The sequence below is a fragment of the Saccopteryx bilineata genome, chromosome 1 (genome assembly GCF_036850765.1).
Source record: "Saccopteryx bilineata isolate mSacBil1 chromosome 1, mSacBil1_pri_phased_curated, whole genome shotgun sequence".
NCBI classification, from domain to species: Eukaryota; Metazoa; Chordata; class Mammalia; order Chiroptera; family Emballonuridae; genus Saccopteryx; species Saccopteryx bilineata.
Genome location: NC_089490.1, coordinates 49,200,326 through 49,222,090, shown reverse-complemented (window position 1 = coordinate 49,222,090; position 21,765 = coordinate 49,200,326). Strand labels below are relative to the sequence as shown.

The following is a 21,765-nucleotide window of genomic DNA, read 5'->3' as shown; positions in this document are numbered from 1 at the left end:
TTACTCAAAAGATCTTCTGATGCTTAAAAAAATAAAAATCACCACACCAAGTACTCTTTGTTTAAGAAATTCCCACGAAGCCCTGGCCGGTTGGCTCAGCGGTAGAGCGTCGGCCTAGCATGCGGAGGACCCAGGTTCGATTCCCGGCCAGGGCACATAGGAGAAGCGCCCATTTGCTTCTCCACCCCCTCCGCCGCGCCTTCCTCTCTGTCTCTCTCTTCTCCTCCCGCAGCCAAGGCTCCATTGGAGCAAAGATGGCCTGGGCGCTGGGGATGGCTCTGTGGCCTCTGCCTCAGGCGCTAGAGTGGCTCTGGTCGCAACATGGCGACGCCCAGGATGGGCAGAGCATCGCCCCCTGGTGGGCAGAGCGTCGCCCCATGGTGGGCGTGCCGGGTGGATCCCGGTCGGGCGCATGCGGGAGTCTGTCTGTCTCTCCCTGTTTCCAGCTTCAGAAAAATGCAAAAAAAAAAAAAAGAAAAAGAAAAAGAAATTCCCACGACCCGATCTTCCACTGGGAGTTTGGGAGGGGCCTGTTGGTGCAGTCCTGGCCGGTTGGACTCAGAACCCCTCTCTGCTAGCACAGACAGGCAGTAGGCCCAGGGTTACAGAGGAAGACGACCTACCTGCCTGCTCACACCCGCCCCTGCTTTACCCGGCATTGGCTGATTAGAAGATATTAATTTTAGTAAAAGATACCCTAGGGTAATTAATTATCTTTAAGTTGGAAAAAAATTACAAAAATGGGAAGGCAAATTAGAATTCAAAATCTATGCTTTTATTTAGAAAGCTTCATAAATATTATTTCTACCAGTTATTGTGGGGTTTTTTGGCATTTTCTCATTGCTTATCCATACAACTAGAACCAATTCTATACTATTAGTAGTATTTTCTTTTAAAAGTCAAACTATTATGAATTAGTATCATCTACATATTGAACTGCCAGTATATCTCAGAATGTTGAAATATACTACTTACTGAGAGAGGATCCCAGATAGAGCATCGCTACGTCCATACTCCGCTAATCTAAGAGTATATATAGGTAAATCTAAACATGTCTGCCTTGCCAGTACATGAGATGCTCACTCAGGAAATATATGATTACATTAGGCTAAATATATCCTAAAGAAAAATTTAAATAAGAAAAAAGTCAAACTCAAAGTAAAAACAATCTAAAGAAAATATTACAAAAATACATCTAAACTATATGTAGAAATGCAGCAGACCTAAATTATTTAACTTTCTTGTATTTGCTAAATTAATCACAAATAAATCTTTATATTTGCTAGACTATGCATTTCATTCAACAAATATTTACTGGGCCTAGTTTACACCTTGCCCTGCTAGGAGGCAGGGATGCAAGTGCAAGCCAAAACAGATAGTTTCTGCCCTCAAAAGGTTTATAGGTTAAAGAAAAAAATTATTATTATTATTCAAATGCATATAAAATTTATGACCGTGAAATGAAGGTGCTCAGCTCCCCTCACCCGGGCCTCCTTCCCATGAAGAAAGGCTTTCATAAGGAAATGACAATCAGGCTGAGATGTGAGGACAAAAGAGGCAGAAGCAGCACGTGCACAGGCCCTGCCACAGGAGAGAATTCGGAGCACTTACGGCACTAAAACAAAAGCCTGTGTGGCTGCAGTACAAAGGAAAGGGAGGGGAAGGAGATGACGCTAGGGACACAGGGGCCAGTCCACACGGGCCTCGGAAGCTACTGGGATTCTGTTCTTTACCTCAGGAATAATCAGAAGCCATTATAGCATTTTAAGCAGTAAAAAGACAAACTCAGACTTGAGTTGTACAGCTGTAGTTCTGGATGTATGTGAAGAACAGGCTGAGCAGATGCAAGGAGAATGCTTAGGAAGTTACAGCAAAAAGCCAGATGAAAGATGGTGACAGCTTGAATTAGGAAGTATGAAGACTCGCTAAGAGAGACAGATCTAAGTGAGTAGGTCTTAAATATTCACCACAAGAAACAGATGGTAACTATATGACCTTACAGAACATTAGCTAATGCTGTGGTAGTAATCATTTTGTACTGGATAAGTGTATCTGTATAAGTATCAAATCAACACATTGTACATATTGAATTTATACAATGTTATATGTCAATTATATCTGAATAAATCTGGGGGGGACACACTATTTAAGAGGTCACACCAACGGGATTTGGGAGGCAGAAAATAATAGTTATGCTGTTCAATATGGCAGCAACTTGCCACATACTCTGTAGTTGCACTAACCACAAGTGACTATTTAAATTAAAAAAATTTTTAAATTAAAATTAAATAAAATTTAAAATTCAGTATTGACCTCATACTAGTCACATTTCAAGTGCTCAACAGCCATAGGTATCTAGTAGCTACCATATTGGACAACTCAGATACAGACAACTTCCATCTCCATGGAAAGTTACACTGGACAGCAGTGACAAAGAGTGAGAAGGAAAATCTGCCTAACTCAAAGCCTGAAAACTCTCGTAAATAATATCCAGGTAGAAAAAGGTGACCCTGTAGAGACGCCAGGAAAGGCCAGAGAATTCAAAACAAAAGCAAGGACATATGCTGTTTCGGGATCCAAGAAAGGATTTGTAGAAGGTCCTGGTCACAGTCAAAGGCTGCTGTGAAGTCTACTGAGATAAGGACTACAAAAAGAACATCTGGTTTAGGATCAAGGAAATCACTGATGACCTACCTCATCCAGAATTATTCTCTTGGATTGGTCAAAGTGGAAACCGAATTCTGTGGGGTTAAAGAGCAAGTGGAAGGCAGGAGGAAAAAAAAGCAAGACTAGACTATTCTTGGACAGAAAAGGAAAAACTGGAGAACAAAATGTGAGGCAGCTGGAAGGGAAGGCGGGTCAGAGGGAAGGAAGGTTTCAGCATGTTTACAGAGGAATGGAGAGATCCAGCTCAAAGACGTGGCTCACCATGGGCAGAAGCAGGAGAGGACAAAAATAAAATTTTTTTAAAATACAATAATTAATACATAATTAATACAATAAAAACTGTTTTGTGTACTCACTAATGTAAACCTACTTTTGCCCACACCTGTATATAATCAATGTTGAAGATTTAGGAGGGCCCTGGCCAGTTGGCTCAGCAGTAGAGTGTTGGCCCAGCGTATGGAAGACCTAGGTTCGATTCCCGGTCAGGGCACACAGGAGAAGCGACCATCTGCTTCTACACCCCTCCCCCTCCGCCTTCTCTCTCACTCTCTCTCTCTTTCTCTCTCTCTTCTTCTCCCACAGTCATGGCTCAAATGGTTCAAGCAAGTTGGCTCCAGGCTCTAAGGATGGCTCCATGGCCTTGCTAAAATAGCTCGGTTGCTGAGCAGCGGAGCAAAGCCCCAGCTGGGCAGAGCAGTGCATCACCCTGTAGGGGGCTTGCCAGGTAGATCCCTGTCGGGGTGTATGCGGGAGTCTGCCTCCCTGCCTCTCAATTAAAAAAAAAAAAAAAAAGATGATTCAGGAAAAGGTAGGAAGGAATGAATTCCAAAGAATTACAGTCCAACTAAGAAGAGAGGAACTTCCTACCTTCTGAAAAGGAGGGAAGGTAATGCAGATAGGTAGCAGTGTCTGGTAACAGATAGGTGAAGCTTTGTTTTGTTATTGTTTTTGTTTTTTTGGTAAGAGATGAGGCTGTCTGCTAGCAGAGGCTCAGAGATCTGAGATGAGCAGGATTGGTCTGACTAGTTTCCATGGAGAAACTGAATATGCTGACCAGGGAAACTTGACAGAGTGGGTTACAGAGCCCTTTAAAGGTTAGTGATCATGAATTTATAATGATGCCAATCTGTCTTGCTTATCTTATCTGTGCAGATGAGGAAGGACAGAATTAGTTTCATCAACAGCTAAACTTTTGTAAGAGAGGTCAAGGGCAGATCCAGAATGGGGCGACTGAAGATTTTACAACTAGGGAGGGGACTATTTAAGAAAAAGGTACATACATGATTACAAATTGCAAAAGAACACAAAATCAGGTGCAAGCTTGTAAAAGGAGCCCATTTAAATGAGGAACCCTGAAGCATAAGTGTCCTTAGCTTTATAATAAATCCATCACTGAAAGGAGCAAAATAAGGAGTCGGAGAGGCACAAGAGTTACAGGAAGTGTCACAAATCTGAGATGGACTGAAAGGAAAGCAGAGGACTGGTGTCTTGGAAATAAGTAGTTCAATGAGGGATGGAAGATGGGCATGAAATAAAGGAAAAACAGTGAGCCTGGTGCCTAAGCCTCCTGGGATCGAGCAAGGTTAGAATGGCAGGTGAGAGGAAGGAAGGAACAGTTTAACCAAATGCATAAAAGTTCCCCAGAAGCTGAGGACAATGTGTTGTTCTCACTCTTTTACAAGTGGTGGCACAGATAGCAAGGACAGCAAAGCCAACCTCCTGACCCAGGTTATGTGGGGAATGAGAAATGAACTGCTGGGTTGAAAAGGTCAGAGAAACGCCACCGATCAAGGAGGTTCGTATGTTTGTAGTTTTCATAGATTTTACTTTAATGTCAAATTGTTTTATTTTACAATAAACCATATCCCAATATTGCTCCAATAACTCTAGCCATGCTTTTCTTATAATTAAAGGAAATATAAAATAAAAATCTTATTACACTTAAAAATCAAGATAATTATTAAACATTTGAAAACAGTGGACATATTAAATTTTATTTGAGCTTAGACTCCTGACACACGCTGATACAGATTATGAAAATATGGAAATACCTGAGCACTGTAGTTGAGACAAAATTTGAGCACCTTCAAAGTGGTGGCTTGTCATCTTTAAATTAGGTTTTATACAACGAATAAAGCTTGCTCCCTAGGAGAATAAAGACAATACATACAGCATTCTCATTATTCCATTTCTCTGAACACCAGGAACTTTCAATGCATATTATCATTAATATATGAATCTCTTTTAAAATAATCTCTCAGGTACATCTATGTCAAATCACTATGTTTTACTCCTGAAGCTAATATAATACTGCATACCAACTATACTTTAATAAAAATAAATATTTGGATAAAGAAGATGAGGTAAATATACATAATGGAATTCTAGTCAGCCATAAGATGAAATACTGCATTTGTGACACCATGGATGGACCTTAAGAATATTATGGTAAGCGACTAAATCAGTGAGGAAAAGCTAAGAACCCTGTGATTTCTTCATTCAAATCTGGGATACAAAACTGAAACTCAGAGACCCAGACAACAGTATGGTGGTTATCAGAGCGAAGAGGGCTAGGTAATAGTAAAGGGTAAAGGGGGCCAAATATATGGTGACAGAAGGTGATTTGATTATGAATGGTGGGAACACAATGCAATACACAGACCATGTATCACAGAAAGGTACACTTGATACTTATATAATCATATTAACCAGCGTCACCCCAATAAATTTAATTTTAAAAACTTGTATTATTTTACTTTATTTATTTATTTATTTATTTACTTACTTACTTACTTACTTATTAAGTGAGAAGCAGGGAGGCAGAGAGAGACAGACTCCACATAAACCCCAACCAGGATCTACCTGGCAAGGCCCCTACCAGGCAATGCTCTGCCCATCTGGAGCCACTGCTTAGCAACTGAGCTATTTTAGTACCTGAGGAGGCCAAGATGCCCTCCTCAGCACCTGGGACCATCTTGCTCCAACTGAGCCATGGATGATGGTTGCTTCTCCTGTGTGCCCTGACTGGAAATCAAACCCAGGACATCTACACTCTGGGCCAATGCTCTACCACCAAGCCAACTGGCCAGGGCCAAAAAATTTTTTTAAATAACTAATCACTAAGGAACTTAAAACTTAGCATAAATTTGCAACTTAAAGCTCAGAATAAATTTCCACATTATACACTAATACTATTAGAAAAATACTGCATTTTTCAGTGCCAAAAATTGTGTTATTGTAAAAAGAAAAGTCTCTCATTGTGAAATATTTTAACATATTTAAACATTCTCTTTAATCCTAAAATAAAATACATTTTCCTTCCCCATAATAATTATTTTCAACTTCCCTCAGACTCTAGGATAATCTTAATAATATTCAGAGAATTCTATGTATTTATAAAATAATTTGACTTCAATTATATATTTAACCTCTTTTCTGAACAAACTTAACTAAGATGGTCACCATTTTAATAACCATTTTTTTAAAATGAGAGAATTTGGTTTAAAATAAATTTCTAATTATTCTAGATTTACTGAACCTGAGTAAATATTAATAGTTCAAGAGCACCAATTAAAAACTCTGTTTTTCAAAATATACTCACAGTACTTCGAAGTTTATCCAGAAGCAAATTTAACTGTGTCTGTAAAAGAAAGGAAATTACTTTTTTTCAAAAAACAAAAACATACTACGTCACAAGTTAATATTAGTTCTTTGACATTAGAATAAAATAACATGCAATAACATGGATACATAACATATTACCATTTAATATCTTCTGGTACACAAACTCTTTGACAGTAACATACGAAATATATGGCTAATATAATGCCAAGCACAATAACTTATTTTACTTATACAGAACTTGTCTAATTAAAAGACTCAAAATTAGCAGTACTAAAAACACACATGCACGCATGCAGGTGGGGTAAATAAGGAAAGTGAACAGGCAGGGAAGGAAATAAATGAAAACGCTGGGGATGCCTCAATAAAAGATCAGCAGAGCAGTATTTGAATACATGGCAAGCTAGTGTAGTTTGTGTCCCACTCCATTAAGAATGAATGCATGTTTAAAATATACATAAATTGTACGTATTTGGATTGTTTTATAAAACACATCATAAATAAAATTATCCTGCTTTGTTGTAGAAACCCTCATTACTATTTTAAAACGTTTCACATCTCAATTATTTTTAAAAGCTTGGATGTTTTTCTCCAAAATAAACTGACAATGAACACTACAAGTTACTATGCTTTCCTCTTTTTAACATTAAGTGCTATAATTTACTCTCATTCCGTACTTATTTAATACAAATATTTGCTTCTCGGCAAAGTTAATTATATAAGCTTCTTGTATCAACTTTATACTAAGATGTTTATTATACTACTTACTAAAGATTAATTAAGATGATATTTCTTAAATTAACATATTGGATCAATCACAACTATATTTAATAATAATTATAGTTTACTGAATGCTTTCTATGAGTCAAGCACTACTCAAAGCTTTTCATGGGCATTATCATGTTTAATCTGCACAACAATTCTAATTAAGAATATAGCATTAGCCTCATTCTACAGGTGAAAACAATGAGGCCCAGAGAGAGAAATTACTTACCTAAGAACATGAAGTTGGTCATGGCAAAGTCAAAATTCCAACATAGGCCTAACACCAAAGTTCATTCTCTTACCAGTAACACAACAGTATACAGCCTTACAGAGTTCATGCTTTATTTGTATTTGATTTTTATTTTAAAGCATACAAATATTTATATATATGTATATATAATGACAGAATAAGGTTTCCATCAAAAGGATTGCTTTTATTAAAATACTAACAGTAAAAGGGTTATGTTAAATAATCTGAAAATGTTGCTTCTCAAAAGTAGAAAACTACTGGTTCTCAGTGATATTGGATAACTGAAATATTATTGTAAATGCTAGCCTATTTTGTTTTTTATTGCCTCATATAACTTGACTTTAATTTAATGAGCTATTCTATTTAAAATTAAGAATTAATATTTCATTTCAAAGTATCTCATAAAACATATTTTGAATTTCATTATTAATGATGTCACTAAGTTACAGCTTCCAGCAGTTTAAAGTGTGAAGCACATTTTATTGCATATAAGCAATTTTCAAGTATCAGAGTAAAAAAATACTTGAAAAAATTTTAAGAATTCCCTGACCAGGCAGTGGTGGCACAGTGGATAGAGTATTGACCTGGGATGTGGAGGACCCAGGTTGGAAACCTCGAGGTCACCAGTTTGAGCGTGGGATCACAGACATGACCCAAGGTCACTAGCTTGAAGTCAAAAGTTGCTGACTTGAGCAAGGGGTCACTGGCTCAGCTGGAGACCCCTTGGTTAAGGCACATATGAGAAATCAATCAATGAACAATTAAAGTTCCATAACTGTAAGTTGATGCTTCTCATCTCTCTCCCTTTCTCTCTCTCTCTCTCTCTCTCACTAAAAAAAAAAAAAAATCAACATTTTAAGAAAGTTTTGTTTTTATTTTATCATATAAAATTTCGGGTATGTTCTTACCAGCATTCCAACTATTCTAGTAAGAAAATACTTAATGAATAATATCCATTTCATTAAATTAACATTATTATATATCTATTAAGGAATTTAAGAATAGCCATATAAGAAAATGTTGCTCAAGAGAATTAGACACTTGTAATTAATAAATATATAACAATGCTAAAGACTTTTCACTCAATTACCTGAAAACTGTATTATTAGCTTTCTTCTACATTTATGTTTCAACTTTTTTAAAAAACCTAGCTTTATAAATTTTTATCACATCAGTGTTTTAGAGCCCATTTCAGTGCACAAGGGATTACAGGAGGCTTATTCTGTTAGTATCATAGTATTCTAGTACTTAAATACTATTTCTAATTACATCATTTTTAAATATTTAAAATATACTATGAAAAGCATATATAGAATTGTCTTGTAAATGTAACAATGATAATGGAAATTTATGAGAAAAATTAATTCTATTTCTTTGTTCTGTGTGTTATAATCTTTTTAGTCACTGAACTTTTAAATATCTTTTTCTATGTTAAATACTCAACAATTAGAACCAATTAATGTAACAGTGTTCTACTTCTAAGACACACCACGTAATAATTCCTGGTCAGATAACAAAGAATAAATTTGTAATCCAAAATTAATAAAACAAATGAAATGTTTTTCAACGTTAAGCAATTTGAACGGTTTGCCACACACAGCACTTATCTTTTACAGTTTTTAAAAGCGTTAAATTTTAGCATAATATGCACACCCATAACGCACTGCGACAGAAAGCACATTGAAAATGAATTACAAGCTGAATCATTAACTTGAGACGGCCTCTTTTTAACATGGCAGCCACTCTATAAGTAAGAGTCCACAAAGGTGATCATTTACCTGAAGCCCCTGGCTGTGCCTGCTTTTCCTCTCAACTCAACTAGTCCTCTCTAGCCATCCAGAGCTGGACTACTCCAGCTAAAACAAAACTGCTGGATGAGGAAGGAAACAGAAAACACATGGGAAAGAGAAGGTTTGAAGGTCAACCAGACAGTAAGCAGAAGCAAGAACATTAGGAGAAGCAGTCAGCATGGTAAGTACCAAGTAAGAAGTCATTCATAAAATAAGAATTTTGGTACGTTCAATTACTATACTTATTTTACATACATATATTTTTGCATACAAATACCAACAATGCAGGTTCTGCTCTTGAACTTCACTCATGGGATTTCTGACGGTGCCTACAATATCCACTGTAGAGTATAAAACAATGTATTTTATTTTAAATGCAGTGAAAAAAAGTTCAAGCAATATATTTAACACAAATACCTTAAACTTGTTTCCCACACTGATGAAGCTAAGTTTTCCTGCTTTTTGTTTAGTGTCTTTGTTGTTGTTTGTTGCTGATTCAAATAATTCCCGTATAAACTTATCTCTGGATTCACAAATTAAGGATTCAAGAGACATATGTAAAGCATCATTATTTTTCTCCACAAACTGGGTCTGAAAAACAAAGCAAACAGGAATGATTCGCTCTAGTTTGTGAGGACGCCCCTGGCACAGCGCGGCACAGCAGCGCCCTCTGGGTGCCGGAGACGCTCTGGGTCCGCACTGTGCAGCACAGTCACCACCAGCCAGTGTGCACACTGAGCGCCTAATGTGGAGCCAATATACTGAGGAAACAAATCTGAAATTTTATTTTTTAATTTAATTCAAATTCAAATAGCCAGATGTGGCTACAGGTTACCATAATATTGCACGGCGCAGCTTCAACATCAAATGGTTTTTTCCTGGTAGGTTATACTCACTGTCTCATAGCACACTGCCCCTGCGAAATGCCTGATAATGAAGCCTTCATCATCTCTGAGGTTTCTATGAACTGCCAGCTTAGACTTTCTGGGAATCTAAAAAAAACAATATACATCAGTAATTAAGTTATCAAAAATATATTACATAATTCTCTTTATAAAGCCTTAAAGTACCAGTGAAATCTAGCAAATATCAATATTTGTTTATAACCTCTAAGGAAAGAAAAAAGGAGTGAGACCAAAAATTAACATTATTTAGAAGCACATGCAAAACATAGTGGGCATTTTATCTAGTTAGCTGCCTATGTCAAAAGCAGTGGTTCTTGCCCTTCACTGCTGACTAAACATCACCTGGAGAACCAGCAGTCCTCCCAAAGCCTATGCCATTTACATCAGGTGATTGCTAAGTGCAGCCAAGGTTAAGAAGCAATGTTCTGAAGAAACACCTGAAATCAGCACAGGGACTCACCCACTGTTTTAAACCAAATATCCAACCACAATCAGCATGACTCTATTTGAAGAAAACTAAGTTATTTTAGGGTTGTGTAATCTAATTAGAATATCTCATATTTGTATGATATTTAAAAGCTTCCAAAATGTTTCACATAAAAGATCTCAACTGGCTTTCAAATTAACGTCATATTAAGAAATACACAATCTCATTTAAAAACAAAAAAGCAGAGACTTTGGCACATTACTAGACTTTTTCAGGGTGAGGGAGCTAGCAGACCACAAAGCCTCCTCTGTGTTAGGTAACAGACCAGCATGAGTGCAAATAAGGGGCCCTAATTCCAGAAGTGGATTTAACAGTGGGCGCACTGGGCGAGCGTCCTGGGCTCCTCCCCCAAATTCTGAAGGGCCCCAACTTCTGAAGGCCCCTCAAAACCCCAACTTTACACTTTTTTCTAATGACACCAAGACATTAGACTTGGTTTGGTTTCATATGTGCAAGTTTAATATTAACAGTATATATTTTTTATTTATTTAAAAATATGGCTAACATGTATTTTTATTTTCCCTGTCTCTCTTTCTTTTAAGGGGCCCAATATTTTCTTCTGCACCCGGGGAATCAATCATCCTTAATCCACCTCTGCCTAGCTCTCAAATCCACCACTTCCTCACTGCTGAACTTGGCAAGTCAGTTATCTCTCCCTGCAAGTCTCACCTCTAGCATGGGAATAAAAACAGAATCTACCCTAAAGAGAGGATTAAATAAAATAATTCCAGTAGAATTAGGTGAACACAGGAAACACCAACAGGCACAGAGTCCGTCATCATGGAGAATAGCCCGACTGTCCTTTGCTGAAAGGATTCCCACACACCCTATGACTCAACAGCAGTTCAGGGAACCAGTTTTCCGGCCCTTTTAGAACTGTATTTCTCATTTATTTCTACTGCTGTGTGCCTGTTTTTCCCTTTAGCTAATTCTTCTATTGCTTCAGTTTTTATGACCCCCTCCCCTCTTAAGTATATTTCTATTAAAAACTCCTTAGGAAATGGCATCAGAATGAACTCACTAATCACTAATACGGATTACATCCACCAGTCACACTAAGACACACATTTCATTGATGATCTTAAAATGTGCAGAAAAGCAGTTGCTTGTGTCTCTAGATGCTAACGCCTAGAATGTGAACAGGTCACATGGTACAAAACAAAGCAACTGATGACCACTTAACACAGAAGGGAGAACATAAAAATACTAGGTAAATCTTTTGTCCATTATAGTTAAGTGAAATGCATTTTCAATCCAGCTTAAAGGGCCTTGGTTACATCATTATCTTCAAAAATAGATAAATAAATTAGATGTCCATCTATAGAAGAAGATGCTGTACTGGATAATATCAAGTGATCTAAGCCCTGCATGACTTATGATTCTATTTTCTAATACCTAATATGCCTTTCTAAAGGCTTCTCTTCCCATCAGAGTCTAAATCCTGGAATGGCAAACTCACAGTGAGTCGGAAATGATCCCTGTGCTTCTGGTGAACTGCGGACGTAAAGTGTTGATCACTTGGCTGGGGAAGGCGATTTTCTTCATCCAAAATATCCAATATTCCTACTAATTTTGCTTCAATTAAGTCTATTTCAAAAAATTAAAAGATTTGATAAGGTAAAAACAACATTGTAAAGATATGTGAACAGTTTACTAATTACAAATTAGAAGGGTTGGTCAAGAACAATATAACAGATGATTTCATAAGCAGTCCATCAAAAACTATAAAGAGCAGGGAAATTTTATTACAGTTATATCAATTTATTAGGCAGTAACGTATTTAATATAGCTTTCATAAAAACAACTCCTTAAAGAAAGTGACTAATGTAATAACCACTCCATTTGTGAGGGCAAGAGGCTAAGGAATCAGAAATCCTCTTCTTCCTGATGAAATCTACACTCAATATGATATAAAAACTACAGAAGCTTTTGCATACATAGCTTTTTAAAACTACTAATAAATATTTATTCAAATGTTTCCCAGCAAAACTTCGGTAATAGTACACTTTTATGCTCCTTTCATTCATTTTTATGTTTTTTGAATTTCCTGTTTGTTCAAAATAACTGTAAAATGTAAACTGCTTAAATATAGTATATAAGAACTGTTAAGGCCCTGGCCGGTTGGCTCAGCGGTAGAGTGTCGGCCTGGCATGCGGGGGACCTGGGTTCGATTCCCGGCCAGGGCACATGGGAGAAGCGCCCATTTGCTTCTCCACCCTCACCCCCTCCTTCCTCTCTGTCTCTCTCTTCCCCTCCCACAGCCAAGGCTCCATTGGAGCAAAGATGGCCCAGGCGCTGGGGATGGCTCCTTGGCCTCTGCCCTAGGCGCTAGAGTGGCTCTGGTCGCGGCAGAGCGACGCCCCGGAGGGGCAGAGCATCGCCCCCTGGTGGGCAGAGCATCGCCCCTGGTGGGTGTGCCGGGTGGATCCCGGTCGGGCGCATGCGGGAGTCTGACTGTCTCTCCCTGTTTCCAGCTTCAGAAAAATACAAAAAATAAATAAATAAATAAATAAAAAACTGTTAAATGGGACTGACTCTAAAAATTATAGGACATATAAAGAGATATTAAGATTCTAATTGTGTTGGTCAGAAAATTATGATCTTGAGTCAATTACTGGTAGTAAAGGAGGGTGCACACTAAACCAGAGTATTTTGACATATGTATAGAACATGGAAGGAAGGAGTTCCAGCTATGACATCAACACACAGTCAAAGGCACAGGGATCTGAAAAAGGATATGATCCATACAGGGAACACTGAGAAGACCAAGGAGGATATAAAAGTGCTTTGGAGAGTTATACTATTATAAAGAATTATGATAATAATACTATCTTTGTACAAATCTAGCACAAGAGTCACTGACTCAATTGTCAAAATAGGTTTTTAAAACTGTTACTGGATCAAACCAGGTCCAGCTATTCAGTAGTTTCATCAAAAGACAACACCAATTAGATTTTGTAAAAAGTAATGTGAATGGTGGAGTGAGAGATACTCTTGATCTCTCCCCTTGAAATTTCAACAAATTGAACAACTATAACACAGCAAAGGAACCCCAGCTCAGCTCGCAGGCATGCCTGAAAGATCTGTTCACCAAATGGACTAAAAGTGGGATGAGTTGAAAAGAAAGGTAAAAGATAAAATGCATTCGCAGTGGACTCTGGAGAGGAGACAAACTCAGAGTAACTGGGTTTTCTTTCTCTGCCAGACTATGGGAAGGAGAAAAGCTTGGGCTGTCTGGGTTTTGTCTGAGGAGTACGGGGAAGGAACCTGAAGTGACTAGGTCTTCTTCTGCCAGGAGAAGCAGTAAGATAGAGGAGTAGAGGGGGAGAAACTAAAACCAAGTGGCCAAAGCTCAGGGTCACCAGTGTTCCCACAATCTGCCTGCAGCCAACACTCACATAGACAGAGAAAACTAAAGTGTGGCTCCCCAGCCTACCAGATCCTGTCTCCCTCATCTTGCAAGTACAGACAGCAGCAGAGACAAACCCCACAGGAGCCACACTCTCCTAAAGAACAGAAGTGCTCCATGTCTGACCCCAGCTCTGTTAAGACGTGGGGAGGGGTGCCCGGAAGCTGGAGATCGCCATTGCTAGAACCATAAAGTGGAAGCCAGAAAGCCAAAGCCATAAAGCCTTCATAACACACCCTACCCACCAATGCGACTGTGGTCCTGCCTACATCACTGTGACAGCAACACCTCAGCAGAGGACAGCCCAGAAATTTAACGAAGCCAAAACTCATAATACAATGACAATGACTGGAAGAAACCTCCCCAAACCAAAATTTATTTTTCAATTTTTTTCTTCTTATTCGTTTTTTTCTCTTTCTCTCTTTTGAATCATTTTCTCTAATTTTTACATTTTTAGTGGGTTTTTTTGGTGGGTGTTCTGTTTTTGATTTTTTTTTTTTTTTTGGTTTTCAATCTTTGTTTTCTGTGGATTCTTGTTTACTTGTCATAATATTTTAAATTTTTATATTCATTATATATTCTTAATTTTAATATTTCATGTTTTGGTTTTTTTTAATGAGGGTTCTTAACAATACCATTCACAAATGCCATCAAGGAAGAAGAAAGCAAATACTATAGCTACACAAGACAGAGATGTAGTTCATAAAAAAAATTTAAAATCTCAACCACATAAAAACCCTGGAGTTAAATGATAGAGAATTCATAATAATTGAAGTTCTGAAAATACTCAATGAGATGCGAGAAAACACCAATAGGCAACTTAATGAGCTCGTCAAGGAGATTGAAACTTTAAAACGAGAGATGAAGAACTCAATGCATGACCTGAAAACTGAGGTAGCAAGTTTAGCTAATAGAACAAGCAGATGGAGGAAAGAATCAGTGACATCAATAACAGGCAACTAGAGATGCTATAGAAAGAAGAGAAGAGACTCACAAATTTAAAAAATGAGAGAGCTCTACAAGAATTGTCTGATTCTATCAGAAAGAGCCATATAAGAATAATGGGCATATCAGAAGAAAAAGAGAGGGAGAATGGAATGGAGAGCCTATTCAAACAAATAATTGATGAAAATTTCCCAAGCTTATGGAAATAGAGACTCAAATCCAAGATGCAAACAGAATGCCGAGTTACCTCAACCCAAACAGATCTATTCCAAGGCACATCTTAATAAAATTGTTAAAAATCACTGACAAACCCTGGCCGGTTGGCTCAGTAGTAGAGCGTCGGCCTGGCATGCGGAAGTCCCGGGTTCGATTCCCAGCCAGGGCACACAGGAGAAGCGCCCATTTGCTTCTCTACCCCTCCTCCTCTCCTTCCTCTCTGTCTCTCTCTTCCCCTCCCGCAGCCGAGGCTCCATTGGAGCAAAGATGGCCTGGGTGCTGGGGATGGCTCTGTGGCCTCTGCCCTAGGCGCTAGAGTGGCTCTAGTCGTGGCAGAGTGACGCCCCGGAGGGGCAGAGCATCGCCCCCTGGTGGGCATGCTGGGTGGATCCCGGTCGGGCACATGCGGGAGTCTGTCTGACTGTCTCTCCCGGTTTCTAGCTTCAGAAAAATACAAAAAAAAAAAAAAGAAATCACTGATAAAATAAGAATCCTTAAAGCAGCTAGGAAAAAGAACATAACATATATAGGAAAGCCCATTAGGTTATTATCAGATTTTTCAGAGAACTTTACAAGCCTGAAGAACATGGACCCAAACATTCAAAGTACTGAAAGAGAGGAATTACTAGCCAAATATACTATAACCATTAAAGTTATCCTTCAAATATGAAGGAGAAATAAAAACTTTTTCAGACATACAGAAGCTGAGGGAATGTATCACTGAAAACCCCCACTGCAGGAAATACTCAAAAGGGTTATTCAACCAGACACAAAGAACAAAACAAATCATAAGTGAAAGCTCCAACAAGGTCACAATAAAAACAAGGTAATCTGTGACAACAGTAACATAAAAGAGGAGAGAATAAAGACCTGCAGTACAAATGGTGGATGAAGTGCAGAAGCACTCATAGGACAAAGAAACCTTGTACATATAAACATTTTTCTCAAAAAAACTTAATGAGAACCACACACAAAAAAGTTACTACTGAAACACATAACTTAGTGTAAGAAACAGTGAAAAAAGTATAGAATACCATGAAACAAAAACAACTGACAGAAACACAAAAAAGAACCAAACAAGACTCAGAGCTACCAGAAAACAAAACATAAAATGACTATAGAAAATCCTCAAGTGTCAATAATTATCCTAAATGTAAAATGTAAATGGACTGAATTCACCAATAAAAAGGCACAGAGTAGCAGATTGGATCTGCAACCATGTGCTGCCTTCAAGAGACATATCTAAGTTGCAAGGACAAAAGTAGACTCAAAGTGAAAAATTGAAATACAGTTTTTCGAGCAAATAATATCCAAAGAAAAGTAGGTGTAGTCGTTCTCATGTCTGACAATGCTGACTTAAAGACAACAAAAAAATCAGAGACAAAGTTGGACATTTCATAATGATAAAGGGGACACTGTATCAAGAAGACATAACACTTCTTAATATATATGCACCAACCCAAGGAGCACCAAAATATGTAAGACACTACTAACTAATCTAAAAATAGAAGCAGACAAAAACACAATCATACTTGGAGACCTCAACACACTATTGATAGTTTAGATAGATCATCCAAACAGAAAATCAATAAAGAATTATCAGCTTTAAACAATACACAGGACTAAATGGACATAATAGACATTTACAGGACATTTCATCCCAAAACATCAGATTATACATTCTTCTACAATGTACATGGAACATTCTCCAGAATAGACTATATGTTGGGCCACAGAACTAACATCAACAAATTGAGAAAGATAAAAATTATATCAAACATATTTTCTGACCATAAGGCTTTAAAATTTGAATTCAACTGTAAAAAAAGAAGTAAAAAACCCCCACAGAAATGTGAAAATTAAACAACATACTTCTAAAAATTACTGGGTCAAAGGAGAAATAAAAGCAGAGATCAAAAGATATACACAGACAGATGAAAATGACAACACAGGCCTGACCAGGCAGTAGCACAGTGGGTAGAGTGTTGGACTGGGATGCAGGGGACCCAGGTCCAAAATCTTGAGGTCGCCAGCTTGAGTGCAGGCTCATCTGGTTTGAGCCTGGGCTCATCAGCTTGATCACAGGGTCGCTGGATTGAGCACGGGATCATAGACATGACCACATGGTCACTAGCTTGAGCCCAAAGGTCACTGGCTTAAACAAGCGGCCATTCGCTCTGCTGTAGCCCTCTGGTCAAAGCCCATATGAGAAAGAAATCAATGAACAGCTAAGGAGCTGCACCAAAGAATTGATGCTTCTCATCTCTCTCCCTTCCTGTCTGTCCCTGTCTATTCCTCTCTCATACATAAAAAAGAAAATTACAGCACGGCATATGAAAATTTCTGGAATGCAGCAAAAGCAGTAATAAGAGGAAAGTTTATATCATTATAGGCTCACATCAAGAAACGAGAGATCGCAAGTAAACAACCTAATATCACATCTTAAGGAACTAGTAAAAGAACAAAGGCAACCTAAAGTCACCAAAAGAAAGGAAATAGTAAAAATTAGAGAACTAAATGAAATAGAGAACAAAACAACGACAGAAAAAAGTAATACAAGAAAGAGCTGGTTCTTTGAAAAGATCAATAGAATTGACTTACTAGGCTTACTGAGGAACGACTAGCTAGACTTACTGAGGAAAAAAGAGAAAAGACTCTTATAAACAAAATCCAAAATGAAAGAATAAAAATTACCACAGACATCACAGATAAACCAAGGATCATAGTAGAATACTAGGAACGATTATATGCCACCAAATTCACAAACCTAGAAGAAATGGTTAAATCCTCAGAAGTATATAGTCTTCTGAGTCACATAGAATTAGAAAACCTAAATAGACCAATGAGCAGGGAGAGAATAGAAAACAACCATCAAAAACCTCCCCAAATATAAAATCCAGGATCAGATGGCTACCCTAGTGAATTCTACCAAACATTCAAAGAGATTTGGAACCTATCCTTCTCAAAGTCTTTCAAAAAATAGAAGAATAGAAATAGAATAGAAAATACTTCCAAACACATTTTATGAAGCCAACATAACCCAGGTTCGAGACCATGAGGTCGCCAGCTTGAGCATAGGCTCATCTGGTTTGAGCAAGGCTCACCAGCTTGAGGTCGTGCAAGGGGTCACTCAGTCTGCCCCCGGTCAAGGCACATATGAGAAATCAATCAATGAACAACTAAGGAACCACAACAAAGAATTGCTATTTCTCATCTCTCTCCCTTCCTGTCTGTCTGTCCCTATCTGTCCCTCTCTCTGACTCTCTCTGTCTCTGCAATAATAATAATAATAATAATAATACATCATAATCAAGTGGAATTCATTCCAGGAGCATAAAGATTGTTCAACAAACATACATCAATCAACTTAATACACCACATCAACAAAACAACAAAAGTCATATGATCCTATCAATAGATGCAGAAAAGGTATTGAATAAAATACGACATCTCTTTAAGTTTAAAATACTCAATAAAATCAGAATAGAAGGAAAGTACTGCAACATAATAAAGGTCATGTATGACAAACCATCAGCTAATATATATTAAATGGTGAAAAATGGAAGGTTTTTCCTCTAAAATCAGGAACAATACAAGGCGGCCTACACACTCCACCCTTATTCAACATAGTTCTAGAAGTCTTAGCCAGGGTGATCACGCAAGAGAAATAAATAAAAGGCATCCATATTGGGAAAGAAGAGGTAAAGGTATCACTTTTTCCAGATGACATGATCCTGTATAAAAAAAAACACCAAAGACTCCACTGAAAAACTATTAGAAACAATAAGCCCATACAGTAAAGTTGTAGAATACAAAATCAATATACAAAAGTCTATTGCTTTTCTATACACCAATGATAAAACTTCAGAAAATAAGCTAAAAAACAAAAAAACAATTCCTTTAACAAAAGCAACAAAAAGAGCACAATCTAGCATGTGGTACTTATACAAATGCAACAAAAAAATAAAATACCTAGGAATAAACTTAACAAAGGATGTGAATGACCTATATACTGAAAACTATCATACAAAACATTAAAAGAAATTTAAAGATACAATTAAATGGAAAAATAATTTATGTGCATGGACTAGAAGAACCAACATAGTTAAAATGGCCATATTACCCAAAGCAATATACAAATTAAATGCAATCCCATCAGAATGCCAAAGTCATTTTTTTAAAGAAGTAGAAAAATCACCAGGTTTATATAGAACCATAAAAACCTCAAATAGCCAAAGCAATCCTGAGGAAAAAGAAAGAAACAGGAGGTATCCTACTACCTGACTTCAAATTATACTACAGAGCCATGATAATCAAAACAGCATGGTATTGGCAGAAAAACAGACATACAAAACAATGGAACAGAATCAAGAACCCAGAAATAAAACCACATATATACAGACAAATAATCTTCAACAAAGGAGCCAAAAACACACAACGGAGAAAAGAAAGCCTCTTCAATAGATGGTGCTGGGAAAATTGGAAAGCTAAATGTAAAAGAATGAAACTTGACTACAGTTTGTCCACCTGCACAAACTAATTAATTCAGAATGAATCAAAGAGCTAAATATAAGATCTGAAACTATAAATTACATATAAGAAAACATAGGTACTAAACTCTAGACTTTGGCTGTAAAAATAATTTATGAATTTGACCCCAAAAACAAGGGAAGCAAAGGCAAAAATAAATGAATGATATTATATCAAACTAAAAAACTTCTGCACAACAAATGAAACTGACAAAAAAAAATAGGCAGCCAACTAAATGGGAAATGATATTTGCAAACAACAGCTCGGGTAAGGGGTTAATATCCAAAATATATAAAGAACTCACAAAGTTCAGAAACCGACAAGCTAACAACCCAATTAAAAAAAATGGGGGGAAGACATGAATAGACACTTCTCCTCAAAAGAGGGCATACAAATGGCCAACAGATAGATATATGAAAAGATGCTCATCTTTATTAGCTATTTGAGAAATGCAAATCAAAACTACAATGAGATACCACCTCACACTTTTTATATTGGCTATTATCAATAAGACAGGCAATAACAAGTGTTGGATAGGCTATGGAGAAAAAGGAACCCTTATTCACTGCTAGTGGAAATGCAAATTAGTACAACCATTACGGAAGAAAGTATGATGGTTCCTCAAAAAACTTAATAGAATTACCGTATGACCCAGCAATCCCTCTACTGGATATCTACCCCAAAGACTTGAAAACATTGGTACATAAAGACACAGGGTCCTCCATGTTCATTGCAGCATTATTCACAGTGGCCAAGACATAGAAACAACCAGAATGTCCCCCAATAGAGGATTGGATAAAGAAGATGTGGTACATAGGCCCTGGCCAGTTGGCTCAGTGGTAGAGTGTCGGCCTGGTGTGCAGAAGTCCCGGGTTCGATTCCCGGCCAGGCACACAGGAGAGGCACCCATCTGCTTCTCCACCTCCCCTTCCTCTCTGTCTCTCTCTTCCCCTCCCGCAGCCAAGGCTCCATTGGAGCAAAGTTTGCCCGGGCCTGAGGATGGCTCTGTGGCCTCTGCCTCAGGCACTAGAATGGCTCTGGTTGCAACAGAGCAACACCCCAGATGGGCAGAGCATCGCCCCCTGGTGGGCGTGCCGGGTGGATCCCGGTCGGGCACATGCGGGAGTCTGTCTGACTGCCTCCCCGTTTCCAGCTTCAGAAAAATACAAAAAAAAAAAAAAAAGATGTGGTACATATATACAATGGAATACTACTCAGCCATAAGAAATGATGACATAGTGCCATTTAAGACAACATGGATGGACCTTAAGAACATTATACCAAACGAAATAAGTAAATCAGAAAAAGCTAAGAACTGTATGATTTCACACACAGGTAGGATATAAAACTGAGACTCATGGACCCAGATAAAAGTGAAGTAGTTATCAGTGGGAGAGGAACATGGGGGATGAGTTGGGAGGAGGGGTATAAAGAGGGACAAATACAAGGTGAGGGAAAATGATTTGACTTTGGGTGATGGGTATATAACATAATCAACAGTTCAAATGCTATAGAAATGTTTACCTGAAACCTATGTACTCTTAGTGATCAATGTCACCCTGTTAAATTTAATTTTCTAAATAAAATTTAAAAATGAAGAAAATAATGTGTTACTTAGATCAAAATAAAATAACTATATACAATAACAGAAAAAAGAAGCAATGCATTTTTTTGCAGGCCAGCAGGCAAGAACATGCCTGGGGGTTGAGGTCACTTCCCAGAGTTGCCTGACCTGACAAAGGCTGGGATTTGGCTTTATTCAGAAAAATTATGCATAAACATCAAGGTGAGCTTCATCATTGCATGTATAGGTCGGGACATTCCTGTGCATGTGCCGTTAAAAACATGCCTACACATACATACCATGTTCAAAAATGAGAGAGAAATCACTACCCTGGGAGATTTTAGTATTATAATGAGAGTATAATGAGAACATTTCAAGAGAGGTCAACAGAGGCCACTTCAGCCAGCTTCAGGAAGTTTGAGTGAAATCAGGCCCCTGGTTTTGCAAATCATCCTGAAGAAGCAGCTCTGGGAATCATCAGTGTCAAGGAGGGCACAGGTATGGAGGAACATTTATCTAATTCTTAGCTCATCTGCAAAACTTAGCCAGTTTAAGGATATGGTTTCACAAATCTTATAGCACAGAGGGTGATTTAACTGGGTTTACAGCTTAACCT

The 21,765-nt window shown here is 37.8% G+C and overlaps 1 protein-coding gene across 6 annotated transcripts in view; it reads right to left on the bottom strand.

Moving 5' to 3' along the window:
* Positions 1-21,765, bottom strand: part of MYO6 (myosin VI) — a 185,358-nt gene that overhangs the window by 29,801 nt on the left and 133,792 nt on the right. For all 6 annotated transcript variants that reach the window (XM_066253755.1, XM_066253769.1, XM_066253778.1 and 3 more), the window contains exons 16-20: positions 11,945-12,072; positions 9,990-10,085; positions 9,511-9,684; positions 6,269-6,307; positions 4,719-4,812 (exon numbers count right to left, since the gene is read on the bottom strand). In XM_066253755.1, coding sequence (XP_066109852.1) covers positions 4,719-4,812; positions 6,269-6,307; positions 9,511-9,684; positions 9,990-10,085; positions 11,945-12,072 — 531 coding nt within the window. The remainder of the gene's footprint in view (positions 1-4,718; positions 4,813-6,268; positions 6,308-9,510; positions 9,685-9,989; positions 10,086-11,944; positions 12,073-21,765) is intronic.